Here is an 18268-nt window from a genome sequence, read left to right as displayed (position 1 = left end):
TTTCCTGGTGTTGGCTTCTACCAGTTTTTCCCTTTCGTAAATAATTTCAGTATTTTGCAACCATGAATTACTATACTGATATTTTGGTAATAGTCACACCTGTCAGCAACTGCTTCCTTTGGAATTGGAATTAGTTATTCTTCTTGAAGTTTGAAGGTATTTTGCCTGTTGTCTCATATATTTTGCACACCAGGGTGCGTAGTTTTGTCATGACTGGTTCTCAAAAGGACATCAGCAGATGTTACTGATAAAATCTACCTCAGGGGCCTTGTTTTGGCATAGATTTTTTGGTCCTAGGTCAAATCACTCTTGCAGTATCATAGCTCCCATCTCATCTTCATCTGCTTCCTTTTCCCCTTTCTATAATATTGCCTTCAACTTAATTTCCCTTGTATAGCTCATCTATATATTTCTTCCACATTTCTGCTTTCCCCCGTTTGCTTGGTACTGGTTCTCCATCTAAGCTCATGATATTCATACAGCTGCTTCTCTTTTTTTCCAAATCCCTCTTAATTTACCCGTAGGCATTATCATTCCCTTGCAAACATTTGCTCATGTCCTGGTGGAATGTCCGCCTTATAAAAATATCATAATCTAGTCAGTTACTTTATATTTTAAGATTAAAAAAGAAATATTTATAGATTTTTAATGAATTCTTCTACCAGATTCTGTAAATGCTTTAAAATTTTCAGTTAAACTTACCCCAAAAATTTAAATCTTAGGATTAGATGTCACTTTCCCAGTGAATGTCATACTAAATATTTTCAGGTTTAGGTCCATACTTGCACATCAGTAACTATTTAAGTAGTATGTTGTAAATAAAAATCTTGATGAAATTTCCATTTCTTAAATTATTTTTATGGCGTGCTTAAAGTAGCACTCATTGATAGCCCACATTACTGAAAGTGCGTTGATATTACTAAGAGTTTGGTAAAAGATGTTTTCAGGTTCTGGACCCTACTTACATATTAGTATGTATTTAAAAAGTATGTTGTTGATGCAAGTAAAGAACAAATAATGAATATTTCTGTTTAAAAATTTTTTTAGGGCAACTGTCAGGAAAAATGTGTTGGTATTGCTAGAGTTAAACAAATGTCTTCAAAATGATCATGAGTGAACATTACGTAATATTCTGGCCCCACATTTTTGAGCAACGAAGACTTACAAAAGAAAGATGAGTTACCCTAGGACATTATTCCATATGACATTATTGAATTAAAGTATGCAAAATATGTCACCTTACTGATTTGTCTCCCCAAGGTTTACAATGATTCTAAGTGCAAATGCAGCTGAACTAAGCTGTTTTAAGAGTTTCAAAATTAAATCCCTGGAATATATTGCTAGACTTACAAAGTACAACTTCTGCAGTCTTTTGTGTAGCTATGGCATTGATTGGTTGGTTATACCATCAATCCCACCAAACTTCAATTTATCTAAGAGAATGCTGCGATTCACATAATCAGATGCCTTAGATAAGTTGCAGAAAATACCAGACGGACCTATTTTATTATTTAGTGCTCGTAAAATTTGGCAAGGGAATATGTAAATGACATTCTCAGTAGAGCAACTCTTCTGAAACCCAAACTGTGGTTCGTTGAGGATATCAGTGCTGCTAAGGTGAGATAATATTCTAGAATACATCACTTTCTCAAACATTTTGGAAAATGGTGTCAGCAGTGAAGCTGGTCAGTAGTTATTGAACTGACATCTCTTTTTATCACCTTTCTTAAAGAGAGGTTTGACAACAGAATATTTCAGTCTCTTTGGAAAAATGAGTTATGTTAGTGATACATCACATATTTCAGATAAGACCAAGCTTTTTATATTGGAACAAAACTTTATAATATTGTATTGGAAACACTATCTAAACCAGATGAGCTTTTATTTTCAAGAGTATGGATAATTTTCTGAATTTCAGAAGGAGAAGTTGGTAATACATTCATATGATTGAATTTTATGAGAGTTTCAACACACTGCTGTGATTTTCCCCTTTAACTGTTTGTCCCTATACTTTCTACCAATTATTAAATGTACTTACTACCTGTGACTCATCATTACATCACTGCCATTCAGTTCAGTAGTGGTGATATCCTGTGCCTCGTTGTCCTGTCTCTCGTTTCACTGCATTCCATAAAGCCCCAAGTCTGTTGTCAGAATTACTGATTTCTGACGTGATGTGAAGGTTTCTTGAATTTTTAATAATTTTTCTTAGTAATTTTGAGTAGTTTTGTTGTGTGCAACTACAGCTGGATCAATACTTGTTCTTGCTAATAGGTACATTTTCCTTTTCCTTGAAGATGATATTTTAATCGCTGTAGTGATCCATGGTTTTCATATGGCCATTTAATATTCTTTCTAATTAGCACATATGGAAAGGTATTTTCAAATAATTAAATGAATTTATCATGGAATAGATAAAATTTAATTTAGCATTTGGTTCAGCATAAATTTCATCTCGGGTTATCTCTTGTAAGCTGTTCTTAAAAACATCTGTTGTGGAGGCATTAATTATTCTGATTTCCACTTAAGTGTATCCATACTGTAAGGCACTAGGTAATTTATCCTAACAAACAGTGCATCATGTTCAGAGAGAGCATTTGTTACTGGGTAAACGGTATTTTTCTGGCTTCCAGCTTTAAAACCAATTAGGGTCCTACAGTCTTTATCCATCTGTGTTGGAAAGTTAATTACTGGAATCAAATTGTGTGATCCAAATAAAGTTCCCTATTTTTCCTATCAGGATCCTTTAGAAAATGTGCATTGAAGTCACCACAGACCATTAACTGCTTGCTGCTGCCTGACAGATAGCACAGTAAGGAATCCAGATTCCTTATAAATACACTCCTGGAAATTGAAATAAGAACACCGTGAATTCATTGTCCCAGGAAGGGGAAACTTTATTGACACATTCCTGGGGTCAGATACATCACATGATCACACTGACAGAACCACAGGCACATAGACACAGGCAACAGAGCATGCACAATGTCGGCACTAGTACAGTGTATATCCACCTTTCGCAGCAATGCAGGCTGCTATTCTCCCATGGAGACGATCGTAGAGATGCTGGATGTAGTCCTGTGGAACGGCTTGCCATGCCATTTCCACCTGGCGCCTCAGTTGGACCAGCGTTCGTGCTGGACGTGCAGACCGCGTGAGACGACGCTTCATCCAGTCCCAAACATGCTCAATGGGGGACAGATCCGGAGATCTTGCTGGCCAGGGTAGTTGACGTACACCTTCTAGAGCACGTTGGGTGGCACGGGATACATGCGGACGTGCATTGTCCTGTTGGAACAGCAAGTTCCCTTGCCGGTCTAGGAATGGTAGAACGATGGGTTCGATGACGGTTTGGATGTACCGTGCACTATTCAGTGTCCCCTCGACGATCACCAGTGGTGTACGGCCAGTTTAGGAGATCGCTCCCCACACCATGATGCCGGGTGTTGGCCCTGTGTGCCTCGGTCGTATGCAGTCCTGATTGTGGCACTCACCTGCACGGCGCCAAACACGCATACAACCATCATTGGCACCAAGGCAGAAGCGACTCTCATCGCTGAAGACGACACGTCTCCATTCGTCCCTCCATTCACGCCTGTCGCGACACCACTGGAGGCGGGCTGCACGATGTTGGGGCGTGAGCGGAAGACGGCCTAACGGTGTGCGGGACCGTAGCCCAGCTTCATGGAGACGGTTGCGAATGGTCCTCGCCGATATCCCAGGAGCAACAGTGTCCCTAATTTGCTGGGAAGTGGCGGTGCGGTCCCCTACGGCACTGCGTAGGATCCTACGGTCTTGGCGTGCATCCGTGCGTCGCTGCGGTCCGGTCCCAGGTCGACGGGCAATTCCCTCCTGTTGCTCCCGCATCGCGTACCTCGGGAGCACTGCCCCACCAACCATCGGGGACACCAGCCCCACTTCTCAGCTGGAGAAGTGTAAGTCTTCTTCGGCTCCTCTCGCCAGGAAGGGATCCCTTGGGTCACTCCCTTCGCAGCTTTCTGCTAGTGGGAAAGATGATGTCGCCAGTGGCCGAAGTGCCCAAAAGTAGCTGGTTGTAGGGTTTCACAATCATCCTGAGTCCCGGAGACTGAATTAGTGAAACCCTCTCAGCCAGAGAGACCCAAGGAGCAGAGAGGAAAGTCCACAAAGAAGACCTCTATGACCAAGGAAATTGTGGTGGCACCCACACCACCGCTACCTACAAGGTCTGCATCTGGGGATGAGGTGGAGATGCTCGCATCTGCCGAGGACCTACACTATTGGCCATAAAAATTGCTACACCACGAAGATGACAGGAAGAAGGTGCTGTGATATGCAAATGATAAGCTTTTCAGAGCATTCACACAAGGTTGGCGCCGGTGGTGACACCTACAACGTGCTGACATGAGGAAAGTTTCCAACCAATTTCTCATACACAAACAGCAGTAGACCGGCGTTGCCTGGTGAAACGTTGTTGTGATGCCTCGTGTAAGGAGGAGAAATGCGTACCATGACTTTTCCGACTTTGATAAAGGTCGGATTGTAGCCTATCGCGCTTGCAGTTTATCGTATTACTACATTGCTGCTCGCGTTGGTCGAGATCCAATGACTGTTAGCAGAATGTGGAATCAGTGGGTTCAGGAGTGTAATACGGAACGCCATGCTGGATCCCAGTGGCCTCGTATCACTAGCAATCGAGAAGACAGGCATCTTATCCGCATGGCAGTAACGGATCATGCAGCCATGTCTCGATCCCTGAGTCAACGGATGGGGACGTTTGCAAGACAACCACCATCTGCATGAACACTTCGACGTTTGCAGCAGCATGGACTATCAGCTCGGAGACCATGACTGCGGTTACCCTTGACGCTGCATCACAGACTGGAGCGCCTGCGAATGTGTACTCAACGACAAACCTTGGTGCACGAATCGCAAAACATCATTTTATCGGATGAATTCAGGTTCTGTTTACAGCATCATGATGGTCGCATCCGTGTTTGGCGACATCACGCTGAAAGCACATTGGAAGCGTGTATTCGTCATTGCCATACTGGCGTATCACCCGGCGTGATGGTATGGGCTGCCATCGGTTACACGTCTCGGTCACACCTTGTTCACATTGACGGCACTTTGAACAGTGGACGTTACATCTCAGATGTGTTACGACCCGTGGCTCTACCCTTCATTCGATCCCTGCAAAACCCTACATTTCAGCAGGATAATGCGCAACCGCATGTTGCAGGTCCTGTACAGGCCTTTCTGGATACAGAAAATGTTCGACTGCTGCCCTGGCCACCACATTCTCCAGATCTCTCATCAATTGAAAACGTCTGGTCAATGGTGGCCAAGCAACTGGCTCGTCACAATACACCAGTCACTACTCTTGATGAACTGTGGTATTGTGTTGAAGCTGCATTGGCAGCTGTACCTGTACATGCCATCCAAGCTCTGTTTGACTTAATGCCCAGGCATATCAAGGCCGTTATAACGGCCAGAGGTGATTGTTCTGGGTACTGATTTCCCAGTCTCATGATGTCATCCTTCAGTGGAATCACGGTGACTTTTTCCACCGCCTGGCTGAGCTACGGCAACTGTTAAGCTTGACACCTGCTATCTGCATTGCACTCCAGGACACCTGGTTCCCGGCAGTGCGGACCCCATCCCTCCATGGCTATAAGGGATATTACAGGAACCGTAGCAACTATAATAATGTGTCAGCTGGAGTTTGCATTTATGTCCTAAACTCAGTAGGCCGTCAGCATAAGGGCGACACAGGAAATAACTGTCTGCAATGTATATCTTCCTCCACATGGTGCAATACCCCTGAATGTATTAGCTGCACTGATTAATCAACTCCCTAAACCTTTCCTACTTTATGGATATTTTAACACCCATAACCCCTTGTGGGGTGGCACCGTGCTTAGTGGCCAAGGCAGCTTTACTGTCTCAGTTCGACCTCTTCCTCGTAAATACTGGGGCCACCACACATTTTATTGTGGCTCATGGTAGTTACTCAGCCATTGATTTATCCATTTGCAGCCCAGGACGTCTCCCATCTATCCACTGGAGAGCACATGACGACCTGTGCAGTTGTGACCACTTCCCCATCTTCCTGTCCCCCCCCCCCCCCCCCCCGCTTTTGCACCCTTAAACGGTGGATGGAAAGGAAAGCCCTCTCGTTCGCTACACCCCACAGTGAACCCTATAACGCCTCATTTACATAGTTGGAGCTCCTCAGTGCCCTTGCACATTGCCCTGACACAGCTCCTGGGCCAGATCAAATCCATGGTCAGATGATTAAACATCTCTCATCTGACTACAAGTGACATCTCCTTGTCATCTTCAATCGGATCTGGTGCGTCTCGTCTTTCCATCCCAGTGGTGGGAGAGCACCATCATTCCGATGCTTAAACTTGGTAAAAACCCGCCTGAAGTGGATAGCTATCGGACCATCAGCCTCACCAATGTTCTTTGTAAGCTCCTGGAGTGTATGGTGTGTCTGTGGTTGTGTTGGCTCCTGGAGTCACGTGGTCTACTGACTCCATGCCAGGGCGGCTTCCGCCAGGGTTGCTCTAACACTGATAATCTTGTGTCCCAAGAGTCTGCCATCCGAACAGCCTTTTCCAGATGCATACACCTAGGTGCCATCTTGTTTGATTTACAAAAAGCATATGACACCACCTGGCAACATCATATCCTTGCCACATTATACAAGTGTGGTCTCAGAGGCCCACTCCTGTTTTTTTATCCAAAATTTCCTGACACTTCATACTTTCCGTGTCCAGGTTGATGCCTCCCATAGTTCGCCCCATTTCCAGGAGAGAGGGGTCCCGCAGGGCTCCGTATTGAGTGTATCTCTATCTTTAGTGGCCGCTAATGGTGTAGCAGCAGCTGTAGGGCCATCCGTCCCACTGTCTCTGTATGCAGACGACTTCTGAATTTCACACTGTTCCACCAGTATTGGTGTTGCTGAGTGGTGCCTACAGGGTGCCATCCACAAGGCGCAGTCATGGGCTCTAGCCCACGGTTTCCATTTTTCGGCCGCAAAGTCGTGTATAATGCACTTCTGTTGGTGTTGTATTGTTCATCTGGAACCAGAACTTCACCTTAATGTCGATCCACTCACTGTAGTGGAGACATATCGATTCTTAGAACTGTTTTTTGACGCCCGATTGACGTGGCTTTCTCAACTCAGTCACCTTAAGCAGAAATGCTGGCAGCACCTCAATGCCCTTCGCTGCCTGAGCAACACCAATTGGGGTGCAGATCGCTGTACGCTACTGCAGCTCTACAGAGCCCTTGTTCAATCCCGCCTTGAGTAAGGGAGTCTGGTTTATGGTTCGGCTGCACCCTCAGCATTGCGTTTGCTCGACCCAGTGCACCACTGTGGCGTTTGCCTAGTGACAGACACTTTTAGGACGAGTCTGGTGAATAGTGTCCTGGTGGAGGCCGGAGTCCCTCCATTGCAGGTTAGGCGTGCACAGTTGCTCTCCAGTTACATTGCATACGTTTGTAGTTCTCTTGCGCATCTGAATTTCGGTCTCCTTTTCCTGCCCGTGGCGGTTCATCTCCTGCATCGGCGGCCCAGGTCAGGGCTTACACTTGCAGTTCGTGTTCAGACCCTTCTGTCTGAACTTCAGTTGTTACCTTCACCACCTACACTTGAGGTTCATTCACGAACACCTCAGTCGTGTACATCTAGGCTGCAGCTTCGATTCTCGTCATGTACCGGGGCCACGAAGTGGTTTACACCGATGGCTCGATGGCTAATGGTCATGTTGGCTTTGCCTATGGTCACGGAGGACATATAGAGCAGCATTCCTTGCGTGATGGCTGCAGTGTTTTCACTGCAGAGCTGGCGGCCATATCTCGTGCTCTTGAGCACATCCACTCATGCCCAAGTGAGTCATTTATCCTGTGTACTGATTCCTTGAGCAGTCTACAAGCTACTGACCAGTGCTACCCTCATCATCCTTTGGTAGCGACCATCCAGGAGTCCGTCTATGCCCTGGAATGGTCCAGTCATTCAGTGGTGTTTGTCCGGACCCCAGGTAAAGTAGGAATCCCAGGCAATGAATTTGCCGACAGGTTGGCTAAACGGGCTATGCAGAAACCGCTTATGGAGATCGGCTTCTCTGAAACTGACCTGAGCTCAGTATTACGCCGCAAGGTTTTGTGGCTTTGGGAGACAGAATGACATAACCTCAGTACGCACAGCAAGCTGCGTGCCCTTGAGGAAACTACGAATGTGTGTAAGACCTCTGTGCATGCCCTTAAGGAAACTACGAATGTGTGGAAGACTTCTGTGCATGCCTCTCACAGGGACTCTGTGTTTCTCTGTCGGCTCCACATTGGCCATACGTGGCTGTCTCATGGTTACCTCCTCCTTCGTGATGACCCACCTCAGTGTCACTGTGGCTCACAAATGACAGTCGTCCATCTCTTGCCGGACTGCTCACTTTCCGCCGCTCTGCAGCGGACTTTTAACCTTCCCAGCACCCTACCTTCAGTGTTGGGCAATAATGCCTCAACAGCAGCTTTAGTTTTACATTTTATTCTTGAGGGTGTGTTTTATCATTTTCTCCAAGTTTTAGCACATGTCCTTCATCCCTGTGTGTCCTCCACCCTCGTGCTTTCAGGGTGGGGGTTTTAATGTGTTGCAGAGTGGCTGGCTTTTCCTTTTTATCCTCATTGTCAGCCAGCCATGGTAACGTGCTTTTTTGATTTAAGATCTTCTACCTGTTTTTTGCGTCTTTGTGGTTTTCTTGTCCCCTTTTGTCCATTTAAGTGTGTTGACCTTCAGTCGTTGCCATTTTTCCTTTCATTCTGTTTGGTCTTGTCTCATTGTCTTACTCTCACCCTTGTGGCATTGTTTCCTTTGGAACAGTGGACCGATGACCTCATAGTTTGGTCCCTTCCTCACTCTTTTAAACCAACCAACTAGGCCACTCTTTGTGCAGTCTGTTGATTACTGGCTTGCCCAGCATTATTTGTGCCAGGTTTACTTAATTGGTACACTACATGGCTATGACAATTGAAACATAATGTCCTCCCTCTCTCTAAAAAAAAAAAAGAAGAAGAAGAAAAGACTTTATAGATGTGTGCTGATGGGATGGATGACCATTGAGGCGAAATGGTCGTTAGTGGTAACCTCAGGTGAACCTGCCACACCGTAGTTTGATAACACCTACATAGGCAGTCAGTGCTCTCTATCTGGGTGGACTGTACAGAACCCAAGCTGTTTGTGGGAATGCATGTGGATCCCAACTAAGACGAAAGAAATATCTCCACGTTACGGGTGGGTCATTAGCAGTCACCAAAACCCTCTGGAACTGCACCAGGAAATTGAACTTTGATCATTGTTGAAAGGCACAATCTTGTCAGAATGTCTTTGTTGTGGAGTAGAAAAACACGATACCCTCAGCTACCATAAGGCCTTGTAAGTTGTAGGGACGTCATGGACATTGACACTGCTGAACTGAAAAAGTAGTGGGGAATCGGAAGCATAACAGAAGAGAGGAATTTGATGATGTAAGTGAATGGTGAACTGTAGAGAACTGTTGCCTTCATCGTAACATTCAGTTGGCTATCCTAGAACTCATCAAGGTTTTATTTATTATACTAAAAGTAAAACTTTAGGTACCCAATCTAATGTGGTGCTACAAATGCCAATGGTGTGGTAACACCACAGGAAAGACACCTTCAAAGCCAGGACATTATGTTCAGTGCCAGACTTCTGTCTAAATTGCTCAGATAGTCAGCTGCTAGGAGCAGGCATTGCGTGGTATTTTTAGAAGAAACGAAAATTAAAAAAATTATGTTGGTCTTTAAAATTTCCTGTACTGAGAAAGAAATAACATAATACCTTGCAACCTCCTCTGTTCTGCATCTACATACATACTCTGCAGGCCACCTAATGGTGCCTGACAGAGGGTAACTTGTACGAATGTTAGTCATTTGCTTTCCTGTTCCACTTGCAAACAGAGTGAGGGGAAAATGACTGTTCATATGCTACCATACGAGTCCTAATTTCTTTTACATTGTCTGTGCAGTCCATATGTGATGCTATGTTGGTGGCAGTAGAATTGTTCTGCAGTTGGCTGCAGATGCTGATTCTCTAAGTTCTCTCAGTAGTGTTTCGGGAAAAGAATGCCAGCTTTCCTCCGGGGATTACCGTGTGGGTTCACGAAGTATCTCTGCAATACTTTCATGTTGATTGAACCTACTGGTAACAAATCTACCGACACGCTTTTGAATTGCTTTGATGTCTTCCTTTAATCCATCCTGATGTGGATCCCAAACACTCTAGCAGTACTCAATAATGGGTCTCACAAGTGTTCTATATACTATCGCCTGCCTCCCCCCCCCCCCCCAGTTTCCAGGGAAGAGAATGTTTTTATCACTTATATGAATGATATTCCATAACAGAATATTTGTTTGTAACCTATATAAAATCAGGTCACAGATATCAGGATATTTAGACTCAAAACTAAAGAAAATCCACTTCCGAACAACACTGTCTTCCATGCTCATGTGCAGTCAGGTGTCTGCTTATATGAACATGGTCTCCTGTAAAACTGACTTGTAAGAACTTTACAGTTAGTTGGCTAGTTTTTGAAGCGATCGTCTCTGAAACTGGGTGTTTTGCATTGAAATGCAATTTTGGCGTTATTTTTGAATAGACTCATCATTGATTTTGAAGGATATTATTGCGTTTTACTTAACAACGTGTACTCATTTTATGGAAGCTTTAATTCTGCTTGGAAGTCCATGTTCAAAAGAAATGGACTTGGCTGTCTTTTAATCTAGGTACCTTAAATATCCTGTTAAATCATTGGGTCTTATCAATTGGTATGAGCCTCTTATGGTGGCTGTGAACCAGCACACAATTAAGTTTTGCCCTTTCATTTTTTTCCCCCTTTTTGTCATCTCTGCCTTTTGTGGTGCTACAATAAATGCAGAACACCATGTATTAAGAGATACAGTCTAAATGTGTGTATTTTTAAACAGTGGAGACATTGGGCCATAGTGTGTAGATGGAGGGGGGGCGGGGAGGAGAGAGAGAGAGAGAGAGAGAGAGAGATTGTCTACATCTGACAAAGGACTTAGTATTTTAGCTTACAGTGTCAAACAGTCTTCTTTCAGTGTGCCTGTTTGCCACCAAGCACCTCCCATATGTGGTGAGTAGTAATCTATCTTTTTGATATGTAATTATCAGTTCCCTTAATTCTACTATAGAGTTTCTTATTGGAACACATCAAAAACTGAGCAGTTGTTGTGGTGAAAAACTACTATAACAACCTTAACTGTTCGCTTTCCAATTTTTTAATAAAAGAAGGAACACTGACTAGTGATACCATTATTCAATATGTGTGGGCCATTTAAACATAATACTTTCTTCTTATTGCAGAAAATGGAAGTTGGATCCAAATGATAGTCAGCGTGCTATGGCTAAATTGTACAATGCTGCAGAGCAGTGCAAACACATTTTGTCCACAATGAGTACAGCTCATCGTTTTATTGAGTCTCTGTGCGAAGGAACAGACTTCAGCTACAATGTGACGAGAGCACGATTTGAAAATTTGATTAGTGCAGCTGTGAAAATGTGCACTGCCCCCATAGAAGAAGCACTGAGCCAAGCAGGTATCGATTGCAGAGACATAAACAAGGTGAGTCATCTGGTAGAGTTACTACCATTTTACAACATCACCCTTTCTCCATCCCTTCCCCAATCCCTCATACCCTTCCGTGCCCCCAACCCTCCCTTTTACCATTCCTTTTTGCACTGTGTAACAATTCTGAGTCAGGTGTTTCTTCTTGTGATAATGCTCATGTTCTATTTCTAATTTTTTTTTTATTTTATTATACTGTATTGCTCTTCTGTGTCAGTGATTCAAGGCAGTTGAATTTTCAAGCTCTATGTCTACATACGTACTCGGCAAGCCATCTTATGGTGCATGACAGAAGGTACCTTGTACCAACACTAATCATTTCCTTTCCTGTCCACTTGCAAATAGAGCAAGGGAAAAAGCAACCGTCTACGTGACTCCATATGAACTGTACTATCTCTTATCTTATTGTCATGGTCCTTAAGCAAAATGTACTACATTGATGGCAGCAGAATCATTCTTCAGTCAGCAGCAAATGCTGATTCTTTGACTTTTCTCAATAGTATTTCACAAAAAGAATGTGGTCTTCCCTCCAGGGATTTCCATTTCAGTTCACGAAGCACCTTAGTAATAATCATTTGTTGATCGAACCTACTGGTAACAAACCAAGCAGCCTGCCTGTGAATTGCTTCGATGCTTCCTTTTATGCAACCTGGTGGGGATCCCAGACACTCGAGCAGTACTCAAGAATGGGTTGTACTAGTATTCTATACTTGGTCTCCTTTATGGATGAACCACACATTCCACACGATATTAGGCAAGTGTACTAGTTTCTTTGGCTCTTCATTGTATGTCACAGATGCAAGGTGGTGGTGGTGGTGGTGGTGGTGGTGGTGGTGGTGGTGGTGATGATGATTTTACATTATTCTCCAGTTCTTGTCACTTACCTATGTTTCCTGTTAGGAAACACTGTGTGTGTGTGTGTGTGTGTGTGTGTGTGTGTGTGTGTGTGTGTGTGTGTGTGTGTGTGTGTGTGTAAATTCTCAGAATATGTGAATGCATAATGTTTGCCTAAAAGAACAGACACCACGGTGCAGAATCTGCAGCTATGAAAAATTATATGTAAATTGAAGGGGGATAACTGCTGTCAGCTGCCGCAGGACGTTAAGTGGAATTGGTGGCGATGAGCGAGAATGTACTGGACCGAGACTCAAATCTGGGCTCTCCTGCATACTAGACAGGTGCAGTAACCACTGAACCATCCGGGACACAGTGTGAAATTTAAACTTCTGTGATTTCTCCAAATAAATGTAGGCAAATGCCAGAACGGTTCCCCTGAAAAGGATGTGGGCTATTTCGTTCCCGATACCTGCATACACTGAGCTCGTACTCTCACTTCCTTGTCATTGGTGGGCTATAAGACCCTAATCTTCACTTCTTCTTTTATTTACCATGAGTATTGCTGTCTAGTGTATACCAGCAGCAAGTGCAAGGCAAATAAATGAGAATATTAGTTCATATGTCTTAGCTGCTTCAGTTCAATTGTCAAGATTTTCAGCTCCGATTAGTCTGTCGCAAGCTGTGCTGCTGTATGTAAGAAAGCAAAATGAGTGAACTCTGGAAGCACTCAGTATTTTTAGATATGTTGGTCACAGAATATGGGAAGTAGGCAGAACTTAAGAGCTCTTTTTTTTTATAGTGCATTTTGCGTGATCTCAAGTTGATTATGGTTGTGTGATGTGTCAGTATGCTCAGTCATTCTAGATGAAAACCTGTGAAGCAGTCAATCATGCGGAAATAGTGTTAGCCACCAAACCTTTTATGATCAGCTCCACTGTATGCTCTGAGGCTAGCAAACCACCTCTTGTAATTGCATAGCAGCTCATCATGGTGTGAGAAGATTATAAAGTTTCCTCAGTGCAGAAGATTTGTGAGCACGTATCGAGCCTTTGGAATACATAGAAGTCAGGGGAAGCTCATGGAGGCCAGACGGATTGAACTTTAAAAAGGTAAGTAGGTTATTAGTAAATGTTACTACATGCGACATAGGGTGAACCTTCCATCTACTAGCCACAATTACAAGAATTGTGCAATTGAACATCTCACAGACAAAGTTGTAATTGCCGCATGTGCCTTTAGAGTTGTTACCAATGCAGAATGTAAAATTTGTTAATCAAACTCTAGAACCTGACCTAATCCATTCCCTGGAATGATTTATTGCTGTGCAGGAGGGGGTCATTTCAGCCAAGCACTTAATGCAACACGTAGAGCATTTCAGAGAAGGATGACGACATATGACAATGATTGTGAGTGCTGCAGTACCAAGTGCCACAGTGGCTCTGACTCTGGTGCATGTAGCTTTTATTCTTTTGAGGTGGAGAGCCAGTCATCAGCATAAACCACCAATACTCCAGGTTTTAGTAGACTGGATCCATAGAGCATAAGAGAGAGTGAGAGTATAACTTTGTAGTGTGAATGCAGAGTAGGTGTAAATTTAGGATTAAGAAAAAAGGAAGCACTGGGACAAGCCATGAAGGTTTAAATTGCCAGAAGTGAAAACAAGTGCAAAAAGAAGACTTCTAAGCAAATAGCAATAAGCAGCTTAGTAAGAAAGATTTGATGCCGTATCTAACACGTCAGCAACTTGCTAGTTGTTTTGGGTATAAAATTTATTTGTAATTTGTACAAACAAGTAGTGTGATATGAAAATGGTGCGTCTTGTTCGTGTGTGTGTGTGTGTGTGTGTGTGTGTGTGTGTGTGTGTGTGTGTGTGTGTGTGTGTGTGTGTGTAAGGGGGTTGGGGGGTGCTTGTAAAGTAGTATAACACAATATAGTTAGCCTTACTCAAATTCAAAAAAGCCATCGTATGTAGTAAAGGCAACTATTTAATATCGGAAGAATTTTTTAATTAATATTGTATTTAACGTTTCTTGCAATATAAGAGACACAGATAAATAACATGTACACTACCAGAAAAAAAACTTTAATAATGAATGTAAAGTACATTCTTTTTGAAGCATGCAGAATGTTTTTAGATCTTCACTAATTTGTCAGGTCCTTTCTCTCCTAAATTATTTCTTAATTTTGACCAAACAAGCCAGTAGGTGGAGAAGATCCTCTCAATGGATGCAGTGGTAGCAGGGCAAGAAAAGGGGCCTAATAAAGTAATTGTAAGAATTGGTTACATTTTGAATAAGTTAATAATAGGAATTTTAATTGAACTATCGTCAATGTGAAAAATAGAAAAAACAATAAAACCCACAAAAACTAAATTTGACCCACTGGGTTGGATTTTTTTTTTTAAATACCTATGTTTATCACAACTCTTATGTATGGCCATATTAGAGTAAATCTGAGCAGTGCATTGCCACAGCTATGAAAGCAGGCGAGCACGGGATGTTGTCACTGTAATAATTCAACAAGGCCAGTGCAGTGTTTTGATGTAGGTTAGCTTGTTGAAACAGTGAACTCAGCAGTACTGCATATACTAATGCAGCAAAGGGCAAGGCAGTTGTCCAAACTGACAGTGGCAGTGGATTTTTTTGGATACGTGACTGATAGTGCTGCATATGCATGAATGAATGGTGCACTGCTATTGACAATAAGTACAAGTAATTCTTGTAATGGATTTATTCTTAGTCTTGCAGCCGAATTGGGGCGACAGGGTTTTGCCAAATGAGGATACCACGTGGACCTGCCAATAAAAAGTCACTGGCTTGAGGCCACAGATGGACAACAGCTCTATACACTAAGTCCCTCCCCACAATTAGTCCCAATTTGCAGTGGACTACACCAGGTTATCTCCAGTAGCATGGCTGACCACTGCTCAGAGTGCAGCACTTATCCACACTAGGCATCTTCACATGGTAGGCATCCCCTACTGTGACTCAGCTGAGTGTCAGCCGGGGCCACACAGCATCGTCAAGAACATGCTGCAAACGCTCGGGGCAAAAGCCGCATCAGTATTGTGTGGAATGTGAGCAGCCAGCACAGTGGAATTCAGTGGCCAGCTGGCCACTGATAGAGTCTATCGAGCAGCTGAGATGCCTCAATGTAAGAACTTGTTAGATTTGCAGCTGCCTTTCCCTGGAACCTCTCGGGCTCCCACCTCGCCTCCGTCGCCTGTTTGCACCTTGCTGGCTCGTAGCCACTCCACCCTGCACCAGGGAACACTGTAGTTAGCACACTGGATTCATATTCAGAAGGACCAGAATTCAAATCGACATCGAGCCATCCACATTTAGGGTTGTCATAGTCCCTCCCTCTCCCCCTCTGAAATAGATATAGCATTTGCTGGGATTGTTCGTTACAGAAAAGCTTGTCCTATTTCCTTCCTCATTTTGATCATATCTGTGCTTGTGTTCTCTCTCTCAAATTACAATGAACAGTACATTGCAATCTATTATCTGCCTTTTCCTTTCTTTGTGGTTTTTGAGGAGGACAATGAGTGCTATTGCATCAGTTGTCACTTTGATTCCATACTAAACTGCAAGCACAAGGTTTCATTTCATATCAATGTGATTCAAAGGAAGAATTACACAGTAATTAAATTTCCAGGGATTTCCATGAATTTTGCCTTTAAGCAGACATTTTCAGTAGTTGCAAGGGCAACAGTCTGGATGATTGACTGATCTGGCCTTGTAACAATAACCAAAATGGCCTTGCTGTGCTGGTACTGCGAACGGCTGAAAGCAAGGGGAAACTACAGCCGTAATTTTTCCCGAGGGCATGCAGCTTTACTGTATGATTACATGATGATGGCGTCCTCTTGGGTAAAATATTCCGGAGGTAAAATAGTCCCCCATTCGGATCTCCGGGCGGGGACTACTCAAGAGGATGTCATTATCAGGAGAAAGAAAACTGGCGTTCCACGGATCGGAGCGTGGAATGTCAGATCCCTTAATCGGGCAGGTAGGTTAGAAAATTTAAAAAGGGAAATGGATAGGTTGAAGTTATAGTGGGAATTAGTGAAGTTCGGTGGCAGGAGGAACAAGACTTCTGGTCAGGTGACTACAGGGTTATAAACACAAAATCAAATAGGGGTAATGCAGGAGTAGGTTTAATAATGAATAGGAAAATAGGAATGTGGGTAAGCTACTACAAACAGCATAGTGAACGCATTATTGTGGCCAAGATAGATACGAAGCCCACGCCTACTACAGTAGTACAAGTTTATATGCCAACTAGCTCTGCAGATGACAAAGAAATTGAAGAAATGTATGATGAAATAAAAGAAATTATTCAGATTGTGAAGGGAGACGAAAATTTAATAGTCATGGGTGACTGGAATTCGAGTGTAGGAAAAGGGAGAGAAGGAAACATAGTAGGTGAATATGGTTTGGGGGACAGAAATGAAAGAGGAAGCCGCCTGGTCGAATTTTGCACAGAGCACAACATAATCATAACTAACACTTGGTTTAAGAATCATGAAAGAAGGTTGTATACATGGAAGAACCCTGGAGATACTAAAAGGTATCAGATAGATTATATAATGGTAAGACAGAGATTTAGGAACCAGGTTTTAAATTGTAAGACATTTCCAGGGGCAGATGTGGACTCTGACCACAATCTATTGGTTATGACCTGTAGAATAAAACTGAAGAAACTGCAAAAAGGTGGGAATTTAAGGAGATGGGACCTGGATAAACTAAAAGAACCAGAGGTTGTACAGAGATTCAGGGAGAGCATAAGGGAGCAATTGACAGGAATGGGGGAAATAAATACAGTAGAAGAAGAATGGGTAGCTTTGAGGGATGAAGTAGTGAAGGCAGCTGAGGATCAAGTAGGTAAAAAGACGAGGGCTAGTAGAAATCCTTGGGTAACAGAAGAAATATTGAATTTAATTGATGAAAGGAGAAAATATAAAAATGCAGTAAGTGAAACAGGCAAAAAGGAATACAAACGTCTCAAAAATGAGATCGACAGGAAGTGCAAAATGGCTAAGCAGGGATGGCTAGAGGACAAATGTAAGGATGTAGAGGCCTATCTCACTAGGGGTAAGATAGATACCGCCTACAGGAAAATTAAAGAGACCTTTGGAGATAAGAGAACGACTTGTATGAATATCAAGAGCTCAGATGGAAACCCAGTTCTAAGCAAAGAAGGGAAAGCAGAAAGGTGGAAGGAGTATATAGAGGGTCTGTACAAGGGCGATGTACTTGAGGACAATATTATGGAAATGGAAGAGGATGTAGATGAAGATGAAATGGGAGATATGATACTGCGTGAAGAGTTTGACAGAGCACTGAAAGACCTGAGTCGAAACAAGGCCCCGGAGTAGACAATATTCCATTGGAACTACTGACGGCCGTGGGAGAGCCAGTCCTGACAAAACTCTACCATCTGGTGAGCAAGATGTATGAAACAGGCGAAATACCCTCAGACTTCAAGAAGAATATAATAATTCCAATCCCAAAGAAAGCAGGTGTTGACAGATGTGAAAATTACCGAATTATCAGTTTAATAAGTCACAGCTGCAAAATACTAACACGAATTCTTTACAGACGAATGGAAAAACTAGTAGAAGCCAACCTCGGGGAAGATCAGTTTGGATTCCGTATAAACACTGGAACACGTGAGGCAATACTGACCTTACGACTTATCTTAGAAGAAAGATTAAGGAAAGGCAAACCTACGTTTCTAGCATTTGTAGACTTAGAGAAAGCTTTTGACAATGTTGA

The 18268-nt window shown here is 43.2% G+C and overlaps 1 protein-coding gene across 6 annotated transcripts in view; it reads left to right on the top strand.

Moving 5' to 3' along the window:
- LOC126470826 (heat shock 70 kDa protein 14-like) overlaps positions 1-18268 on the top strand; it is a 605676-nt gene that overhangs the window by 551009 nt on the left and 36399 nt on the right. For 5 of the 6 annotated variants that reach the window (XM_050098842.1, XM_050098839.1, XM_050098840.1 and 2 more), the window contains exon 6: positions 11390-11648. The exons of the other annotated variant lie outside the window; for it this stretch is intronic. In XM_050098842.1, the coding sequence (XP_049954799.1) occupies positions 11390-11648 (259 nt within the window). The remainder of the gene's footprint in view (positions 1-11389; positions 11649-18268) is intronic. 6 annotated transcript variants of the gene reach the window in all.

The sequence above is a fragment of the Schistocerca serialis genome, chromosome 3 (genome assembly GCF_023864345.2).
Source record: "Schistocerca serialis cubense isolate TAMUIC-IGC-003099 chromosome 3, iqSchSeri2.2, whole genome shotgun sequence".
NCBI lineage: Eukaryota > Metazoa > Arthropoda > Insecta > Orthoptera > Acrididae > Schistocerca > Schistocerca serialis.
This window is presented reverse-complemented; position numbering and strand designations above follow the sequence as displayed.